The 21,839-nt window shown below is 41.3% G+C and overlaps 1 protein-coding gene across 1 annotated transcript in view; it reads left to right on the top strand.

Moving 5' to 3' along the window:
• Positions 1 to 21,839, top strand: part of LOC109475961 (phosphatidylinositol 3-kinase regulatory subunit alpha-like) — a 59,537-nt gene that overhangs the window by 21,752 nt on the left and 15,946 nt on the right. Inside the window, 6 exon segments of the mRNA XM_019776766.1 lie at positions 17,376 to 17,444; positions 18,022 to 18,069; positions 18,967 to 19,085; positions 19,978 to 20,112; positions 20,760 to 20,840; positions 21,387 to 21,546. Of these exon segments, the coding sequence (XP_019632325.1) occupies positions 17,376 to 17,444; positions 18,022 to 18,069; positions 18,967 to 19,085; positions 19,978 to 20,112; positions 20,760 to 20,840; positions 21,387 to 21,546 (612 nt within the window).

Below are 21,839 nucleotides of genomic sequence, written 5' to 3'. Positions count from 1 at the left end.
ACAGTTGAGGAAAGTCCTTTTCTTCCTAGATGTTACAGTTTTTCCATCTATCTATGCATTAGTTTGATTAAAAGTTCAAAATTCACTGTTTAAATTTTAACCCAGCCTTTTGTGTTGACTTCGTGGCTCCTTTCGAAGCATTTGGGGCTATAATAGGATGCCTAGATCTGTTTTTATTTTTTATTTTTTTCGCCCTGTCACTTCATATTTTTTTTTGAAAAAATCAGAGAACCAACAAATTAAATTGGTTTGGCCTTAGAATGATTCTGGTAAAAGTCGTTAGCTGGTGCCTCACCTGGTCTGTGTTGTCTAAAAGCACCTGCTTTAGTGCTTATCTCTCCCTTTCTGATGTTTTATGCAGAACAGTAAATTTTGGCTCAAAGGCTTCCTGTAACATTTGCATAACATAAACTTTTACCCGATCAGATAAGCGCCATATATTGCGGTTGTAAAGTTGGAAGCGTATTGCTGATGCAATCTTTTTTCAGTGAATTTTACAATGTGTCAGAAGCGATAATTTTTCAGTCGCATCTGACGACTACTGTACATTAATTTATTTTTGTGGACGCTTACTTTTCGTAGTGGTTTCAGGAAAGAAGGTTTTGAAGTTTGTAGTTGAAATAATTCTGATAGTAATACAACGGCAGCCGTATTCGCGATGTCATACGTAATTTCGCAAAAATAAAACCGCTGCGACGATTTCAGGATTTACAGTACGGCATGGGCTTTCCGCTAGAAGCACCAATCGCCTTCCAACGGTTTCTGGGAAGCGAGGAAAGTCCCCGGGCCCGAGGACAACCAGGCTGTCTCCATGTTATTGATTTTGTAATGTGCAGTGTGCCTGTTGCAATGATGAGGCACTAGAGATGTCGCCAGGCGGGATTGGAGCTCAGTAATCATCAAAACCGGGGCGCCAGAGGTCACCCTACAGGTTAAAAGTTCACTCCCTTCTGACTGTGAATTTTATATCCCAGGCACCATCTCTCACAAGGTGCAGAAAATTCAAATACCTGTTTGAGGAATAATTAGATCAATAATTATCTGAAAAAAAAAATAGGCAGGTGCTGAGATGAACAAGGGCATCAACGATAATTGTGTTGTCAAATTAATTGCTTGAGAAGCCATTTCACATGCACATCACATTCCCTATTCATTCTTATCCTTCCTGCTTCACTGAACAGAATGATGATGTGCAGTTGTACAGAGATACTGTTTGCATACTATCTAGGTACAGGAGGATAGATACCCAGTAATACATGCATAGGCTTGGGCTAATGCCAATTTTATATTCTCATTCCTGGACATAAAGTAAGGGCTAAAATGTGATTTGGATGGGCCAGAAATAAATATTGGTGGTGGTGGCTGCAGTTACTTGCTCTCTTGAGAGGAATCACCTTTGCAGTTATGTACCTGTACCTTGCATATTTATCATTTGATGCAATATTTACAATTGTGTGTTTTTTTATTACACCAAGCTTACCAGTTCTCAGTTTAGACTTGGTTCAAGATATGGCACAGATTAAGATTCTGTAGCAGGTTTTCTAGCAAATTAAAGGCATGGTTTTCATGGCCTGCAACCGCAACCAAATTGCGTGCAAATCGGTGTTAAAAAGCACCAAGGGCAAGGCCGGGATTGGAACCCATGACCTCCTTGTCCTGAAGCGGGCTCGCTGACCATTATACCCTGGCACGCCATCCTGTGCCGATGCTATGTAGAGAGGTTAGGATGCTAACCGATAACAGCAGTTGGGAGCTAACTCAATATTCCCCATGTGTCCGACATCAGCGTAATTAGCTACTCCCGTCTCTGGAGCTTAGAGTGGTGCTTTTCCACCATTTCCTCCACTTTTACAGAGGTTCCAGCTAATTTTTGATCAAAGGTTGCCTTCCAGGCTGCTCATTAGGGCGTCTTCCCTTCTGTTTCTTATACAGTGTGTTACACTGGTATAACGTCCTCTCAAGGTCAAGTATAGTAGCAGCTAGGTACAGCCTTGTCTTCAAGGTCATGTAGGTTTAATTATTCACTAGTATACAAGTGTTTTCAAAGTCTGCTGTCCAGGAGGGCTGCTGAAGTATTTGTTTGTATAATCTGGTTGAAGATTTCATCATCTAAGACATGTAAAGACATAATAACAGGGCTCGAAATTAACATTGTCCCAGTGTCAAATGACACTAAATATTCAGCTTGGGACAATTCAAATTACGTTTCGGGACAATTTTGGGGCAATTGGAAAATTCTAAGACCATCCACGTCATTTGGGAACTCGATCCATCCATCCTGCTGCAGACTGCTGGCAGCCTATAAATATATAATACTCTGACAAACATTTAAATTTGACCAATCAGGGATTCCAAATATCAGGGACGGTGCCATGCCCATGATATTATCATGTATTTCCCTACATTTACTAATAAAGTGGACTTCAAGTTGTACAAATTCAGTTGTTGTTTTCTTATTTTTGTTATCAACTTATTTCCTGAAAAGCAGGCTGGGACAGTCCATCTTCAGTTCGGGACAATTGAAATCTATGTTCGGGACAATTCTGGGACAATAGTGAAAAAAGTTAATTTCGAGGCCTGTAATAAGTGTCAAGAACATTCGAACTCCTTGGGATTAGATTACTTGATTTTTTTTATCTCCGACTGCCTCATTTTTTTACAAGTTGGGGGGTGAAGGATAGAATATTTTTGGTGCATCCATAATTAGTATAGAGGTCAGGAGTGGTTGCTGCTAGATCTAATGATAGTTGAACTTTCCTACAATATCAAACACAGAGAGAGATGCCAGCCTGCGCAGAGCCATGCACTCTGCATTCTGTTCATTGCTCAAGTCTTACTGCGGTATATTATGGGACTGTGTATTATGGAGCTTGACAGTGCCATTAGGGGCTTTAGATACTTTGTGTGGGTGGGTGCGTATTCTGTTCTATTTTATTGCAGATGTCGAATATGTTTTAAGTATATTATATGCAGCTACAAGTACACTTATGTTCATGAGGCATTGCATGCTACGAGTCAAGTGGTACCTAATTTCAGTATGCAAAATTTCTAATTGCGACTTGAAGGTAAATTGGTTGCACCTGAAGAAATGGTCTACAGTCGCGCTACTGACGCACCTGGAGCAATTATACAGCCGCACTGACGTCACCTGAGCTAGCTGCAAATGTCAGCTGCTCCAGACCCTTGCCCTGACTCCATTAGTGGTAAGCTCTCTCAATTTAGCTCAAGGCTGCAGGAAGGTGACCCCCCCCCCAGAAGATCACAAACTTTTGTTTTTTCCTTGAACAGTACCATCATGTTTGTTCTTATAGTGTAAGTTATACATTACATGTATCCATTTAAGAGAGTTACACACTTTTGCACACCAGAATATAATTGATAGAGTTCTTACAAGCTTAGAAGTACCGTCACTATTGAAGGTTTTGCTGTATTTTTTTTTCACTGTAACCTCTCCACTGCAAATTCATTATCTTCTGTACTACACAATTTTATCAACTGCAAATTTAAGCCACCCCTTTTCCAGGGGTGCCAGAGTATACAGTGCAATTTTACGGAATACAGTGCATTTTTACAGAATGCAGTGCAATGGTATTAGTATACAGTGCAATTTTACTAGCAAAAGCAAAATTGCACTGTATACTAGTGAAATTGCACTGTATACTAGCAAAATTGCACTGTATACTAGTAAAAGAACACTGTATTCCGCCAAATTTTTCTCTTCAATCAGGAAATCAAACTGTAGCAAATGTAAACGGATTTACAGTACTCAACACAGTAGAGGGCTTTCTTTTGGCAGGAGTGTTTGAGATGCCCAGTAGATAATATATGCCCCTGAAGCAGTTCACTTCTACTTTAATTAACGCAGAAAAGGAAGTAAATGTAGGGCAGGAATGCCAGCATTCCTGTTTTCTCCCACAGCTGGTCCGGATCAGTCGAAGCTGAAGGTAGCCGTCGCTGATCCTTCCAGGCTGTCACGAAAAGGTGAAGGCGAAAACTCTCCCGTTTCACGGAGCCGTTCGATCACTCAAACCCACTTCCAGAGACCATCTGCGGTTTGACGGGCTTTTCTTCTGGAGGATTGTTCCGAGCAATTCTGTCCTTTGTGATTGGTCACGTTATTAAACACATGAAGGGCTTGGAGAGCCCCGAGCGCCTTTTGTTCGCGAAGCTATAATTGAGCAATTTCTGAAGGGTCTGCCGCAGAAGTGTGGAGGGGTTTAGATCCTGTTAGAAGGATGGGAAAGGGGATTTCAAACATACCATTTCGGGCTAAATTCCTTGTTAATAAAACAAGCCCGACATACAACTGTGATGTCTTATTGAATTCTCATCAATAAAATCATCTTAACCCTTGTCCTGCGGAGCCCATATATATATGGGTTGCACATACAGTACCATCTATATAGTGCCCTGTATAGGTACGATTTGGGGGTGTTTCTCGTGCAACGCATCACACCGCAGCAAAACGCAACGAATGCGGAAGTAATTACGCCGCCGCAGGGCAAAAAAAGTCAAGGGTCTGTGACCTGATTAAGACATGAATTCATTTGAAAATATTGTGTAAAAATTGCCAGCAGGACAAGGGTTAAGTGTTATCTGTGGATGACTCAAATGCACAGCTTCAGCAGTCACCAAAAGTGAAATACTGTTAACCCCCTTGCACGCCCTCCCTGTCAACCATCTTGGAGAGACTGGCCAGTGTTGCCTCAACTTTGAAGGCCATGTCCAGTCTGGATGGAGCCAGTGGTCAGTAGTGTGTGAGAGTGACCGGGTGGAGGGTAGGCTGGACACTGGCTTATAGCTCGCCATGGTTGGCTCTCATCTGTACATTACTCCAGGTAATATTTTAAATATTTTAATATTTTCCTTTGATTACATGTAATGCATTTAGCGATTGCTTTGGAATGGAGAAATACTTTTAGGAATAGTTTGTGCTTATAAACCTGCATTTCCCCTCTGGTCTCACAGTCACTGACGAAAGCTAGTGGATACTAGATGAAACGTCTGACCGTTTCCAAAATCATATCCAGTTGCTTGAGTAACTGCTTTTTGGCGTATTATATTACCTGGATGTCTAACCTTCATCGAAATACTTTTAGGAATTGCTTCAGGAAATATTAAGGAGATACTTAAGCATCTCAACAGGTTGCTTGCAGGTAAAATTTTTTTAATGAGGACTTGGGAAGACGGAAATTTTCAGCATCTTAACAGGTAGTTTGCAAGAAATTATAGTGTTTTCACTCCATATTAACCTTCTTGTTGAATTGGTAGCAAAGTGAATACTCTGGTTTTAGGTAATTTTGTACAACTGTTAAGGGTTTTATAGCAGTATGGTATTGAAAATACTAAGAAAAGTATACTTTTTTTCATGTATTTTTTTGTCTCCTAGTATCTGCCACTTGTACTAGAAAGAAGAGTACATGGTTTAAGTAAAGATATGCACAAAAACATTTCATATCACTTAGTCTAAATCAATAGGTTGAGAATTGTACATACTAAAGTCAATGTTGAAGCTAAAATCGCTGACACGAGTTTATAGGACTGTGTTTTATGGACACATGTTGATTGACAGGCTGGACTTTTAACCAGCAGCTGTTTTCTATCCCATGTCATGTGGCAAGGCCAACCCAAGGGGGGGACCATAGATTTATGTCTTGACTTAAACGTGGGGGCAAATCTAGAGAGTTTGTGGCTTTGTGGTTTCCCTCAATACACTTCAGCTTCAACGGTTCATTCTTGTGGCTGTCATTGACTTTTTATCATTGGCTTTTTATGTGGTTTTGTTTAATTAAAGAGTTAAATATGTGGTTTGTCAAGGTGATAAAGAGAATTTTTGTGTGCAACTTTTTTTCTTGAGAGTTTGTGGCTTTGTGGTTTCCCTCAATAGACTTCAGCTTCAAAGTTTCATTCTTGTGGCAGTCCCTTAAAGGACTTTCTTTGCAGTTTTGTTTAAAGAGTCACATATGTGGTTTGCCAAAGGGATAAAAGAATTTGTGTGTGTAACATTTTATTTTTTTGTGAAAAAAAGTTGCATGCAGTTAGATAATCCCTCACTAGCATGTTAGAACATGCCTTCGTCAGAAAGTAGTTAGCTTCCCTGCCTCTGGCAACACGACTCGCAGTGCAGTCGTTCTTTTAAAGAAAAAAAAGTCACGCCATTCCGCATGAGTGCGTAAGTAGTTGCCCCGGGGGCACCCGTGCCCTTTGTCTTTAAGAACCCAGCCCACAGCGCAGGGGACTTCGATTGTCTACACAGGCCCGCGCGCCGGCCAATCAGCACGCGAGAAATAGGTCCCCTGGAGTCAAGTGAGGTTGTGTCAATATCGCTGCGGTTTGCACACGACGACCTCTGCACTCACCTGTGAATACCTAAGCTGCGGAATTGTATCAGGTTGTCAGGTGCAGAAGAGGACTAAGGCCTGTTACCATGGCTGTGGTGTAGAGAGTATTATACCTCACACAATAGATAAAGTGGCCCAAGTTATGGATCACTTTTAAAAGAAAAACCTGTGCGGTACCGTTGAGTAATTGAGGTGAAAATGCAGCAATTGCAATTTCACATTTTTGTGGTCTTTTTAATTGAAGCACAATGATTGATTATGTCTAATGAAGCATGAATTGTGTTGATGACTGGGTTTATCCTTAAAGGCCCACTATGTAACTTTTTGACAATACAAAAAGTATATTTTTCAGTCTTTTCTTTACATAGTAAGTTGACCTTTAGTATTCCAGAACAATATTCAGCATTATAGAAATATAGAAAATGCAACATCCTTGCTCCATACAAGCTTGTATGTAAGGTGTAGGTATCAATGTTTAATATCGTTAGAGATGTTAAATATTGACAGAGAACTCACAGACTGTGGTTAGGACAATGCCGGCTGGCTGCCATAATGTGCAGGCCCTGGCTGGGTTGATAGTGCTGCTAGTGGATAGCGAGTGTTTAGTCTGTCCGCTCCCCTTGTGCAAACAGTCCCCTCTCTCCTGGCGCCTGGTCCACTGGCACGTCAGCCATGGCAGGCTAGGCAATGACAAAGTCCTGTTTCTCCTACCTCTCAGCTTTCTTCCCTTCATATTACCATCTTACTGCATTTTACAGGATAAAAAACACAAATGCTAAGAATACAAAGTCGATGGCAGTTTTTTGGGGGTTGCTAACTTTGTTAAAGTTTGCGAAAGTTTACTGAACGTAACAACGAAAGCCTTTGAAAGAATGTTTGCCCAAAGTCAGTGACCTCAGAGTTTTGCAGCTGAATTTGCTCAAGTTGTGGCCGCAACGTGGTCGTAGTCTTGAAGAAGCCATGTCCTACTGCCCAAGGTTTGTATGTGTCTATCGTCTTAAACAGTTTTAACGTATCCTTGGTCTTTCAAGCCGGCTTGCTTAAGAGATAAGGTAGTCAAAATTTCAAATGTCCGGCTTATAGTTAAGAGGGTAGTAAGCAGTAAGTGATAAGGCTGCAGATATTGGAAATTTTCCGCAAGAAGATTAGAAATATTGGAAATTTTTTCCTCAAGAGAATTAGAAAAATCCATCTAAGGAAATGTCCGTGCAAGTTGTAACATTAAGGTTTATAAAAATGAATATTATTGGATGTTTTAAGTTTTTATTCTGGATAAATTTTGTAGACAAACTATAGCGTTGGTTGAGGTGCAAGTTTTGATGTTGTAAGGGTACAATGTGGTTTAACTCATAGTAATGAAGGTCCAAAATTGCCAGAAGATCTTATCAGCAAAACCCCCAAGGTCGGCCTCAGGAATGCAATTTGGTCGGCAGAAATGTCAGTTTGATAAGAAACACGGATTAAATTTGTAAGGGGAAGTTTTGTTCTATTTTGGGGTTTGAATTAATCTGAGTGTAATCTGGGTATTTAGAGCCCTTTCAACAGTGGTGGAGGGGTGGTTAAACCCCAGACCTTGGCTACATGGTGATTGATCAGCACCATTAGATAGATTACCATCATCAGGTATTTTGGAAGGCAGGGCTACCTGGCCTTGAACTATGGCTTGAGCCTTGCATTGAAGCTAGGGGGGGGGGGCATGCTTGGGACGTGCATATGGTTGATGTCTTAAAATTTAAGTCACAAGCATTTAAATTGTGATAAGAAATAAGACTTTGTCTAATTGTGATGTAGCCCTCTAGCCACCAGTATGGGTACTGCAGGGCAACATGCAAATTTCTCCAAGGCGCAGACAGTATTAAATTGGTAGTTTCTAAGATATAGTTTAAAGCTATACTGCTTTAACTTCGATGCCATTCACATTGCTAAAAACAACAGGCAAACAACATAAACATAAAACAGACAAAATTGGCAAAGGCTGGCTTACTTGTTATTTTTGTAGTTCGATATCCCTTTGATGTACACAAGTGTTAGTGAACAAACACAAAACCTTCCACCATTTATGAACAGACAAACCTTAAACCCAGTTTAACGAGGCCTCGCCCATCAAAATTTCTGACATTTTATGATTTCACCAAATGAACCGTTTTAATCCCAGCCCAATTTTGTCCGGACATATGACGGTTGTAAAAATGCCATTTTAGGCTAGGTGACCACAGGTGCCAAATCACATCCACCGACATTAAAAGGGCAAATCATCAAATTTTACTGCTCTTTTATTTGGCCATGAATTTTAGCCAGATGCAAATGGGAGGTTAACGATTCTCTAAAGCGTTTTTCATCATCGAAATGAATTTTTCATCATCAAAATAACTCTCGTCTTGGTACTATTTTGACCCAAATCAGAATAAGACAAAGATGCCATTTAAAAAGACACAGAAACCTGTAACATCATTGGTGTAAGTCAAGTTGGACTGAAAGCATAAGTCAAGTGGGCCGAACAATTGGATACCTTTAGGCCACACCAATTTAATTTCTTGGTTAACGGATTCGCCGCTTCGTTTTTTTCAGATTTGCAAATAAAAATAAAAATCCAGAATCAACTGCAAAATGCTCATACTTTGCCCTGAACAGTTGAAAACAGTCCTTTTCATCGTAGTTGTTACAGTTATTCCATCTTTCAATGCAATGGTATCATTAAAAGTTCAAAATTCATTGTTTAAATTTTGAACCAGCCTGGTGTGTTGACTTCATGGCTCCTATCGTACCATTTTGGGCCATAATATGATGCCTAGGCCTGTTTTTATTTTTATTTTTTTTTCGCCCGCCCGCTCCATTATTTTTCTACAAAAATCCGTTAACCAAGAAATTAAATTGGTGTGGCCTTAGAGTTACATAATAAATGACTCTGAACCACTGGGATGGCTAGGTGGTCTGTGATTGGTTAATCAGGCCCGTCATGCATGCTTGATGTGACAATAGTGGCGTTACAGCCCAGGTTTAGTGTCATATATCCACTCAAGTATTCTGTACATTTGTTTAAGTGGTACTCGTAACAAGCCACCAAGAGCTCGCAGCCTTCGTTGAAGTTTTTGCCAGCTTTTGCATGTATAACCACATTGCTGCCAACTTCGCTGTGTTGAATTTAATAGGTCTGAATATTTTTAATTCCAAAACTCTCTAAACCATCCTCTCCATTGTGGTAGCAATGACTAAGACTTAGTCTTGTGAAAATGTAAGAAAATTGTGGTAGAAATGATAACTTGTAGTTTAGAATCAGGGCTCGAAATACTGGGTGCATGTGCACCTTACCGTTAGTGCACCCAAAATTGGAGCTGTGCACCTAATTGTTTTCTGTGGGTGTACTGGTGCACCCAAATATTTTCGCAGGAATTTTAGCATTAGAAATATATAATAGTATACCGTACATAATTGGTCTCTAAGTATTAGAAAAAAAATGATAAAATCTTTGTTGTAGTACTTGTTTAAGATTTCGAAGTTAGCTCAGAAGAGGAGCAGTAAGACCTGCAATTACATGTAGGTTTTGTTTCATATGGTGCACCCCAAAAAAAATTTGTGCACCTAATTTTTTAGGTTGGGTGAACCAGTGCACCTACATATGTATTCCCCAAAATGAATTTCGAGCCCTGAGAATGAAATACAACTTTGCCATGACATGACAAAAATCATCAATTTTGCCTTTTTTTTCCCAAAGAAAAACATGGCTGGATTGAGACTGGGAATGTCAAGGCTATTCCAGTAGGTTACTGCAGTTCAGCTGTAAATTGGGTAAAACGATGCCCTACTTCCTAAGTGAATGTTTACCCTAGGTGGCAGCCCCACAAAGACTTCCTTTCTGTTTGTGTATCTTGTGGGAGACAGGCTTGGTTCTGTCCATCAGCAGGTTGTTAGAGAGACCCACTCGCAGGTCTCCAGCATAGCTGTGCAGCATACCTGACAGCAAACCCACAACCCCAGGTTTGAACTTGACCTTGGGCCACCCTCGCCACCACCTATAAAACCCTGCCAATAAAAAAACACCAATAAATTTCTCTGTCCGTCAAAGATACAAATCTTAAAAGGAAGATGACTTCTCAGGCCTCAAAATTAACTTTTTTTTCTATTCAACTATTGTCCCAGCAGTGTCCCGAAAATAAATTTCAATTGTCCCGAAGTGAGGATGAACTGTCCCAACCTGTTTTTCAGGAAGTGAACTTGAAGTCAGCTGTATTTTGCTTACATTCTGACTTCCAGGCGCACTATAATTGTAGAGTAAACGGGAAATTTGGGGTAGCTTTTTCTGGAGCCAAACAAAAGAAGGGCTGACGTTCTGATGTTGACTATTTTTCTATTGTTCCAAAAATGTCCCAAATTGTCTTTTTAGTTGTCCCAGCTTAAATTTTAGTGGTCACTGGCCATCGGGACACCGTTAATTTCGAGCCCTGTCAACCCACAACCCACCGTCTGAACTTGACCTGGGGTCACCTGCACCACCACCTATAAAATCCTGCCAATAAAAAACAACAATAAATTTCCCTGTCCATCAAAGATTCAAATCTTGAAGAGAAAACGACTTCTGTCTACTTGTACTCAAGGCAGTGTAGAAAATGCTGACATACTAGTTTAATCATTGCTACCTTGACTGAAAGATATTTATTTGCCCATTCAAACGTCTAAGTTAGATCCTGTCAGCATTGTAGTATGCGTTGCTAGATTAAACTCTTCCGTGCTTAATTGCCAGTGTACCGGTTCTGGATATACCTAATGTAGGTTAAAGGTTCAAGACCCTCTCAGCCTTGGTCTCTTTAAACTGAGGAATGTGTCTGGAACTGACAGCTGGCATCAGTAATCCTTTTACAATTGTTGTATAGCACCCCGGCCTGAAAGATGGTCTTCAAACGCAACATGTCGCAGGCCGTCTCCATACAGCCAGGCGTTTATGAGGGAGTGACGAAATCTTGGTTGGTTGCCACGCTGGCCGTAGGCATAGAATGAAGCAAGTTTAAACTGTAATATCCAACGCAATGAATTTGGGCTCACCCAAATTTTCGACTGTACAACTCCAGTCTTTGTCAAGGAATGAGCAATCCACCGCTTCTGTGACGTCACGCAGATAACACACGTGACTCCGCGAGCAGTGGATCATAGGTTGCAGAAAGTCTGTGGCGCCCCCCGTCCCTGTAATCCACTGCTCACAGAGTCATGCGTGTTATCTGCGTGACGTCACGGAAGCGGTGGATTGCTCATTCCTTGACATTCAAAGACTGGAGTTGTACAGTCGAAAATTTGGGTGAGTCCAATTTATTGTGTTGGAAATTACAGTTTAAACTTGCTTCATAATGATTTCTACCAACACAGATGAACTTTCAAGGTAGGCATAGGATGCCGTCTTCCTGTTAGAATTTTCTGGAAGCCCAGTGTTCTGTGGTTGAGAGGTGGCACAGGAAAGAGGTCGTTGAACTTGGCTTGTCAGTTCCCTGCTAGAAACCATCTGTCCCCGCTAGTTGGAGGTGTGTCCTGAAATACTAATGAGGCCCATGTGTTCCCCCTACGGATGGTTTTCACTTGAAAGTCATGTACACCACTGGCTATACACATACTACACACAACTTTTACCTACCAGGGATTTCGTTAGTGTTACTGACTGTATAGAACATAAACAGTGCTGGGTGGTGGTGCGTTTACAAAATCCGAAATCGGGAGGGCCATCTTCAGTGTCGTGTTGCTGGTAGCTCTCTCAGCTGCTAGCTGTGAGTGATAGGTGAAGAAGCTTTCCACTAGGGAAGGATCAAGTTATTTTCAGGGGTAGGTGGGTTTGAATCCCTCTTGCCATGCTGGGAAGCTTAGTTTAAAAATCCTAACTGTTAAAGATATTGACACAAGATTGCAGAATGTAGGTGATTCAGAGGAATCATAGAATACTTCTGCCTTACAGATGAGTATATTCAGCATTTTTCCTATGGAAGGATAATTTGGATAAGCCATAAGGGTATATTGTTGGATTGATGGAAGTTCTTTGTGATCTTGATAAGGTTGAGGAGATGTTTGATTGACAAGGTAGGAGATAGCTGGGAATGGAGGAGTTTGGGAGACATGTTAGAAATGTGGCTGGGTAGCCTTGGACTCTGCTGCCATGCTACTGACTGGCACGGGTCCAAGCCAGTAGGTCGGGACCTGGAACCGGCCTGGCATGTCACAATGCATCTGAGCCGGCCATGGCAGGGACCCTGTGGTCGCACGGCACAATCCCTCCCCACAGCCTGCCTGTCCCCGCTACCCCCACAGGTACGTGCCAAATTCATCCTTTCATGGGAAAAACCCGGGGTAATGAAAGCGTACATTCAGCCGTGCACCCCAGCGGTGACATTAGGGGACTCTCCAGAACATTCCTTCCCGTGCACCTGTGTGGAACGTTCACAGTTCTCCGTGTCATCACCAACATTCGGAATTCAGGGAAATCCTGCGCGGAATTCAGAGATCCTGTTCGGAATCTTGTATCGCCCAGGCTTGAGATAGTTCAGTACAATTCAGTCGCAGAAAAACGATAAAGATACGAAGAAGTTTGGTTATCATATCGATGACATTTTTCGTGGAAAATGAAATAGATAGTTTTCCGTTGCCGGATAGTTTTCAGGATGATATTTCATGAATTGGGACCTTTTGTATGTAGTCTAACACATGTGGCCTAGTGGAGTTAGAACGTGTCAAGGATAACTCTCAGCTTACTCTAAATGTTCGAGGACCAGTACCTGTAAATGGACTCCTTGATCCAGATAGATGGACACTGACACCTTCTCGTCAGTCTGGAGAGAAAAACCATGACCTTGGTGTCCTTGGCTACTCTCCAGTCTTCTGAAACTGAGTCCATCATCCTTGGTGGAGAGAATTTGTCACACGTATCATATTGGAGTGCCAGGGACACATATAGGACCTGTACATAGCTGTGAGTTCTTTCCTGTCATATGGGTAAATATCTTCCCTTTGCCTGTACACTGGGCATGGATGTAGAGTGCTCTCTTGAAGGTGGGTTACAAATTATGCTTTTTTTCCAGGTTTTCCAGTAGGTCTTTGCAGCATATGACAACCAAGAGAAATCTGGGTCATTTTGTTTAATGTTAAAAGTTTGTAATATTTTGTTGACTGCATATAGTATAGTGTATGGTGCATATTTTCACCATGAATGGGAATTCTATCCCAGACCGTAAGGATTCAGAACAAATGGTAGATTAGAAAAAGTTGGATATATTTCCACAGTTACTGTAGGAGTAAGGATGGCCATTATGAAAAACTAGACGTTTGTGTACAACTGGATTCCCTGCCTCAGCTACTATCTTACCACCATAACGCTTAGTAGTTAAGCTAACATTGAGGGTAAAGTTTGAGTTTTGTTACTGTTCTAGAGTCTGGTCCATTAGTGGTCTGTGTGCCTCTAAGTGCAGATGGAGTGGTGTCTCAACAACTACCTTTATCAGGTAGTCCTGACAGTCATTCCTTCCTAGAGGGGGCCTGGGCCGTGTCAGTCCAAACCCCAGGACTAGTCCTCCCCTGTCAGGCCCTCCGTTGGCAGCCTGCCCGCACTTCTGGCGCCAACTAGTCTTAACAGCAGTGCGTTGCCATGGCAACTCAAGTTGATGGTTTAGAACAGATGTCCCGGGCCAGCTAGGCGTAGATTGAAAACCAAGTGCTACTAGTACTAGAAGAAGAAACGGAGTCGATTAGAATTGGCTGTAAATCATACAATTTCATATAATCTATATTTTAGACTACAATGTGGTATTTGTGTATGCATCATAGAAAAGTTTATTGCAAATACATGCCCGAGGGCTAATTGCAGTTACAAACAACATTTATGAAGGAAGAAAATACAATGGTACAGTGTATGTGGGACTACGTCTAACATTATACTATATTCTACAACATACATGACAATGCTGGATGTTGGTTAGGGAAAAAGGCAGTATCGTATTGAGAAAGTGCTGCTGACTGTATAGGGAGGGTTGAAAGAGTTCTCTAGAATATGTAGTGATATTGGGTGGAGGGTGCCAGCCCACAAGCATGGACAAATGGGGCGTACCACCAACTGTGGACAGCACGCATCTTCAGCCTCAAAGAAAACCTAGCCATGTTTGGGACAAGCCTTTTACAGATTTAATGTATCCCCCTTCAGTTCAAACCACGGCTACCGTACTGCGCGCCAAGGATAAGAGCACAAAATGCCAGCAGGTAGCAACTTTACCGTACTTACATCATGTACTTTGGAGCCTTTGAAGCCAATTTTTGAGTACAGTTGCATGGAAGAAAGTCATTTTGAAGAAAGCTGTCAATGCCGTTTTCTTTTGGGGGTGCCCTTATATGCTGTCGGGGGGCATCCCCTGCCTTTTGTAGGCAGACTGACCATCTATAGCTGCCCAGGCAGCACAGATAAAAGGCTGAGTGTGACCTGTGATCAGTAATGCTGCTGTAGACTGGGGGATGAAGAGTTTTAGCTGGGAGGTGCTAGATCTGTCATGGGTTCAGGTGGGGACAGCCTTGTATATTATTTACTAAATCCTAGGTTCTAGCTATTCCCTACATGCAATAAGCTAGAAAAATTGTTCAGAGAGATTGAATTGAAGATCTTCTTGACAGATTTGATGGAAAAGGCTATTTTAGAACTTAGAAGACAAGCCCTATTCTATTTCGACTTGTACCAGTCTTTATTGCCTAAATGCAGGAATGCACGCCCTTTTTATTCAAGTATCTAGCTTAGTAGAAACTCAACAGTTTTTCAGGGTTCTTGTTCAAGTAAACGTTTGGTGCAGTAAGAATTGCTATGCCATCCTCCGTACCCTGAGTTGTAGTACATATATGTAGACGCGGTGTGATAGTGACAGTAGGTTGGTGAAGATGCCCCCCCCCCCCGTCCGAAGCTTTGATGTCTCTCTGTCCCCCCAGCTTGACACAATGATGGGTGGAATATTTTGCTTGCGGATTTGGAGTTGAGCATTGCTTCGTGAGCGGCGGCTTTGCGCCATGCTGGGACGGCTATTCTGCCTCTTTCTTCCTCACCAGCTTCAAAGCCAGGCAGCTGCCTGTTTCAGTGTTTGCCCAAATGCAGAGCGGCCAGGTCTTGTGCGGAGTTAACTGTGTTAAAGCTGCTGTTGAACCGCAAGTTTTAGAGGCTTGTAACCAGAAATTCCCTGTCAGTTTTGCCTTAGGCCACACCAATTTGATTTCTTGGTTAACGGATTTTTCTAAAAAAATAATGGAGCGGGCGGGCAAAAAAAAAATAAAAACAAAAACAGGCCTAGGCATCCTATTATGGACCCAAAATGGTACGATAGGAGCCATGAAGTCAACACACCAGGTTGGTTCAAAACTTAAACAATGAATTTTGAACTTTTAATGATACCACTGCATTGAAAGATGGAATAACTGTAACAACTAGGAAGAAAAGGACTGTTTTCAACTGTTCAGGGCAAAATGAGCATTTTGCAGTTGATTCTGAATTTTTTTTTTGCAAATCAGAAGAAATGAAGCGGGCGAATCCGTTAACCAAGAAATTGAATTGGTGTGGCCTTATAAGTTTTACTGAAAATGTTATGTCAGGCGAACCAAAGAAATACAGCTCTGTGATTGAAGAAACCAGACACTGCAGCCAAACGTTGTCTTGGACGGCAGCCAAACGAAACTGCTTAAATTAATCCACATGAAACAGTTGTGGCCAAAGTTGCCACTCCGTGCTAAAGGGTGCAGATGGCTAATAGTTTTGCCATCTGTATTGGCCCTTTCTTCTGGGGCCTCCAGCAACCTCTGTGGCATAGATATGAGCCCAACACGTGAAGGCATGTTGGAGATAAACCAGGTCTTTTTGGGCTGGCTGAGCGCTGCGCACCCGAGGGGAATTTCTAGAAAACCTTTTACAGCCCACATGAATGTCTTCCCGGCGCATTATGGACATATTTAATGGGTTTTTAGTGTTTTTTATCGGTTTGGTAAGTTCCACGGTGGATGTATTGGAGGTGGCAGATGGCTGAATTAGTCTGAAGCTTGCTTCCTAGGCAGTTTACCTGCTAGATATGGCCTCTGTCAAATAAATATTCTCCCTTTACACAGCTGTAATTTTCTCATCTGTCAGTGGGCCAAATGTTCCTCTTTGGCACTGCTGGCACTGATATGTGCCATACAACTAATATTAAATTCATTTTGGTACAACTCCAATGGCTTTGCAGAAAAATATTTTGTCAGACGTTGTATTTATATTATACTGAAGTGGTGATACATTGTTTTTTTGGTGTGTGTATGCGTGTGTGTGTGTGTGTGTGTGTGTACAGTCTGTGCGTTTAAAACTGCCAGGGTAAGTCAAATGAAATTTAGGCATGACAGAGGTCACCACCTCTCCACTGACCTCTGGAGGTTTTGTCCTGGCCAGTTCTTTTCACTCTTTACAAAGCACAGCCTGAAACTGGACTGGACGTGTTTTTGTGGGCTAACGCTGGAAGCTGTTGTGTAGCATTTCCACATGTTACTCTTGATAAATGCCGCTGCGAAGTCTAGAACCTGTCTTTGCCCGCGCTCCCGTCTTTAGCCCGCAACAGCAGGCCTTTAGTCATGCCTAACAGGTGCCCCTATCGTCCCTAATCCGCTGTTTTATAACGGTTTACGCTTAATTACTTTTTCATTGCCGAGCATTTGGACTGGGAGGAGTTGTAATATTCTTGCTCATGGACCGTGTGTGTGTTTGGGGGGGGGTGGATTGGGCAGTCAGCCAGTGGCAGCAAGTGACAGGTCCAACTCAGAGATAAAGTGCATTTTGCTTTATTAGGCGTTTGGGTACAACTGCTGGCACTAGTGGTGAAAAAGAATACTCTGACAGTATTGCACTGATATCTTGAAGTCATTGGGGTGAGAAATTTAGCATGAAACGGTGTTCAACTCCTGTGCCCCTTGTGTAGGTTTGCTACAATTGTTAAACTTACAGCATGATAAAAGTTTGTTGTTAATATGAATTTTTTGGCTATCTTTCACTAACTGGAGTGTCTCTTGCTGTGGTTTCAGGTACTGGTGGGTCACGAGGCCACAGTCTGATAGAAATTGCAGTTGTGAAGCCCATCCTCTGCCAACACTGTGAGTATAAACAACTTGAATTACTACTACATTTACTCAGCTGTTCCCTGAACTGTCATGAACTTAGTTCAGTTTAGTTCAGTTTTTATTTCGCACATTAAAACAAAATGTAACAATACAAATACAAGAAAATATAAATGAAATGTAACAGTGCAGGTAGGCCGGAAGCATAAAATGCTTATGAGGAGGCCTCCCTTCATAACGTGATTAACAATTCAAATAAATCGGATAAATAAGAAATAATTTAGGTAACGGGTAAATGAAACAAAACAATAAAATACAATACGATACAATACTATCTACAATAATGAAAAGTAGTAATGAAAAGTAGTAAACAAGGAAACATAAACAAAAATTAGGAATGTGTGGGGTTATTTATGAAAGCTGCTTTAGTATGATTTTTGAAAATGGTGAAGGAGGGACTAATTTGTAAAGTTCTACTTAGGTTGTTCCAACTTGCTAGTTTTTTACCTTTTGATAACATTATTCCGATCTTTATTTTTATCTCCAATGCTGCGAATGAAATCTTTCTTCTTTCTTCCTCTAATTTTGAATGTTGTATGTTTTTCTGCTACAGGTAAGGCGTTCATTTGGGGTCAGGGGAAGTCAGCTGTTAGGTGTGAAGGTAAGAAATTATCATCATTATCTCAAAGAATGTTCTACGAAAGATAATGATAAAGAAATGGTCACTGAAGCTTCTCGAACGTTTGTGAAAAAACTGTTGACAATACAGCTCGTGTTGGGACTGTTTTGTTTGTGGAATCAACAACCATGATGTCAATCAGGACTCAAAATACTGGGTGCATATCCATTTTCTGTACACCCAAAATTAGAGCTGTGCACATAATTTTTGACTGTGGGTGCACCTAGATATTTTTGTCAGAAAAAAACAGTGATAACTTTATTGTGTAATTTGTTTAGTAGGTATTTGTAGCTCTAGAATTTTAGATTTAAGCTCTGTAATAATTTGCCAATTTTTTTCTGCGCACCTAAATTTTATATTAATTGCATCATTGCACCAAATGTGTTTCAAGCCCTTTCAAAGTTACTCATTCAAACATCTTTGTACTGTTGAGGGTATAACTCAGTGTACAAAATACTTTTTTGAACCAGGTTGCAAAAATTAGGTTGCCCATCAGAATTTTACATTGTAGGTTGCCCCACCTACATGTATAAGTTACTACTTTCCTCAAATTAAGTAATGTTACATACATAAGCCTTTGACAATATTTCTAACAGCCTTTAGTTAACTGATATAGATATAGATACTAGTAATAGCCATTAATACCTAAGATAAAAAGCATCTGCCGGATACAGTGGGGCAAGCCAAGTGGGCATGATTTTTTTGGGGGGGGGGGCGATTCTTAAAATTCAGGTAGCACACTGGGCTACCTAGGTTCAAAAATAGGTTGCCCCAGGTAAAATTTGGTTGTCCGGGGCAACTGGGCAACCAGGTATTTTGCACGCTGTAACTATAAACACAACATGATTGATACGGAATTTCTCCCTCTCCCCCTCCCAGTTTGCCAGTGCTGTTTCCACAAGGGTGATGCAGACAGGGTGGGCTGTGGTTCTCTAGCCGCTGACCATCCCTGTGTCCGAGCGGAAACCTCCAACTACCAGCCCCTGGACCACGCAGTGGTCAGTATAGTCCTTCCTGTTTGTTTCTTATCTTTATTCATTGAAACTTACCACAATTGTAGAAGGGTTGACATAAAAGGTGACTATCACCTGTTCAAGATGAGACCAGTTTGCAAGGTTCGAACCGCTGGTGCCTACTCTTTTCTATAAGTAAACACACACGGACACGCACGCGCACACACACACACGCACGTGTGCCCATGCACACACACACATAGACACGCGTACACAAACTCACACATGGACACACACACTCACACATAGACACACACACACTCACACATAGACACACACACATTCACACAGACACACACACAGTCACACAGACACACACACACACACTCACACATAGACACACACACACTCACACATAGACACACACACACAGACACCACACACATAGACACACACACGCTCACATGCGCACGCACACACACATGTACAATGAAGGTGAAGGGTGCCACAAGGACATTGACTTCAGCTGACCATGCGGTGTACGTTTAATGTAGTGTTGCCTCCTCAAACACGGACCTCCACTTCTGTGCCTCCTTGTTGGCACATCCTTTTGTCTCCTGTGTAGGAAACAAACACCCATTTGTCATTTCAAACTGTAACAAAAAAAATCAATTTCCATATGTATATGCAACAAAAAGCAATGTTATGCAATATTCAGTCATTTTTCATGGTTTCATTTTTGCATTTAGGATCAAAAACGTTCTTGAGAAATTGTTCTTGTCTGTCAATGTCATGAGAATACAATTGTGATGTAAAAATTGATCTTCCTTTTATTTTTAGCAAATTGTGGTGAGCTAGAAAAAACACTTTAACACCAGTATACACTGATAATACAAAGAAAGTGAAAGTAAAGTGAGAGTTGTTTGTTGTTGTCCAGGAGGTCAGTAGGTGGACAGTGGAGAACGTGCAGCACTGGATGGCAGCGGTCAACTTGAGCCGCTACTCGGAACTCTTCAAGGCCCGTCATGTAGACGGCTCCAAGCTGGAGACCCTGAATGACCAGGCACTCATGGTGAGGGTCAATTTTAACTTTCACAATGTTGTTAACTATTGTTTAACCTTCTCCCTGCTGTGTAACCCTGTAACCAATAGGAAATAATAAATAACAGTGTACAAAATACTTTTTTAAACCAGGTTGCCCAGTGGACAACCTACGGCAAAAATTAGGTTGCCCATCAGAATTTTAGGTTGCCCCACCTACAAGTTACTACTTTCCTCAAATTAAGTAATGTTACATGCATAAGCCTTTGACGGTATTTCTAACAGCCTTTAGTTAACTGATACTAGTAATAGCCATTAATACCTAAAATTAAAAATCATCTGCCGGATAACAGTGGTGCAAGCCAAGTGGGCATGATTTCACATAGCACACTGGGCTACCTAGGTTCAAAAATAGGTTGCCCCAGGTAAAATTTGGTTGCCCGGGGCAACTGGGCAGCCAGGTATTTTGCACGCTGAATAAATAAAATGATAAATAAATAAGAATAAATGAATTAGTAACCAAAGTTTTTTCAGTGTGTTGATTAATAAAAATGTCAACTGAAAATTATTATATGTCCCAGTTGATCACAAAACATATTTGAAGCATTCCTTGCAAGTAGTTTTCAAGTACCAACGCCTGACTACATTTTATATTTAAAGATTTAATGTTTTTTCCAGCACATGGGCATCATGGATGACTTCCACAGAATCTGCCTGATGAACAGTATAGATGAACTGTGCAAGGGCACCTCAGCAATGGTGAGGCACCTCTTGTTCCTCTGACGTTGTGATAATACATGCTGCCGCCGCGCCGCATGCCTGCCAAGCTGGTGTGTTACGCCAAAGGGCAGTTCTATCAGCTGTACAGATACTTACGCCACATCAATTTAATTTGCTGGTTCTCGGATTCACCTCTTCATTTTTTTCTGATTTGCCAAAAAAAAAAAAAAGATTCTGGTTCTGAATGAAGTCAAAAATGCTCATATTTTACCTTAAACAGTTAAGGAAAGTACTTTTCTTTCTAGTTGTTACAGTTTTTCCATCTATCAATGCAGAGATTTGATTAAAAGTTCAAAATTCATTGTTGAAATATTGACCCAGCCCTTGTGTTGACTTCATGGCTCCTATGGTAGCATTTGGGGATATAAAAGGATGCCATTTTTATATTTTTTTTGCCCTGTCGCTTAATATTTTATCTGAAAAAAATATGAGAACCAACAAATTAAATTGGCATGACCATATGAACTTTTTACAGAGAATTAACTGCCAGAAATTGAGAAGTTTTTTTGTTGGTTTTTGTTATAGAGAACAGCGGTTCCGTTGGACCCCAGCACCCATGGAGAGGAGGCCTCCCTCCCCATCTCCAGTCACAGGTTCAAGGAGCACAGCTTCTCCACCGTCACCTGGTGTGACAAGTGTCACAAGTTCCTCTGGGGGCTCATCAGGCAGGGACTACAGTGCCAAGGTAAGGCCTGTTTCCTGACTGACCCTAGAAAAAACTGCCAACCTGAGCCTTTTTTTGGGGGGGGTCCCTGCAAGGGACAAATTTTTCAACGTTTCAACGTTGTACAATCCCTTTTCCAACATTGACATTGAAAATATAATAATTATAAGTGTCCTCATGCAAGTTTTACTTTGACCAACTTCAGTTGTATCACTAGAGATCGCCAAAGGCTTATGAAAAAAAGGAAGAAAGAAAGAAAGATAATCCTTACCTAACGACCTTAATTTTAACTCAACTATTCACTGTGTACTTCA

The sequence above is a fragment of the Branchiostoma belcheri genome, unplaced genomic scaffold (genome assembly GCF_001625305.1).
Source record: "Branchiostoma belcheri isolate BF01 breed outbred unplaced genomic scaffold, Haploidv18h27 scaffold36, whole genome shotgun sequence".
Taxonomy (NCBI): Eukaryota; Metazoa; Chordata; class Leptocardii; order Amphioxiformes; family Branchiostomatidae; genus Branchiostoma; species Branchiostoma belcheri.
The sequence above is the reverse complement of the archived record's forward strand: the minus strand, read 5'-3'. Positions and strand labels throughout refer to the sequence as shown.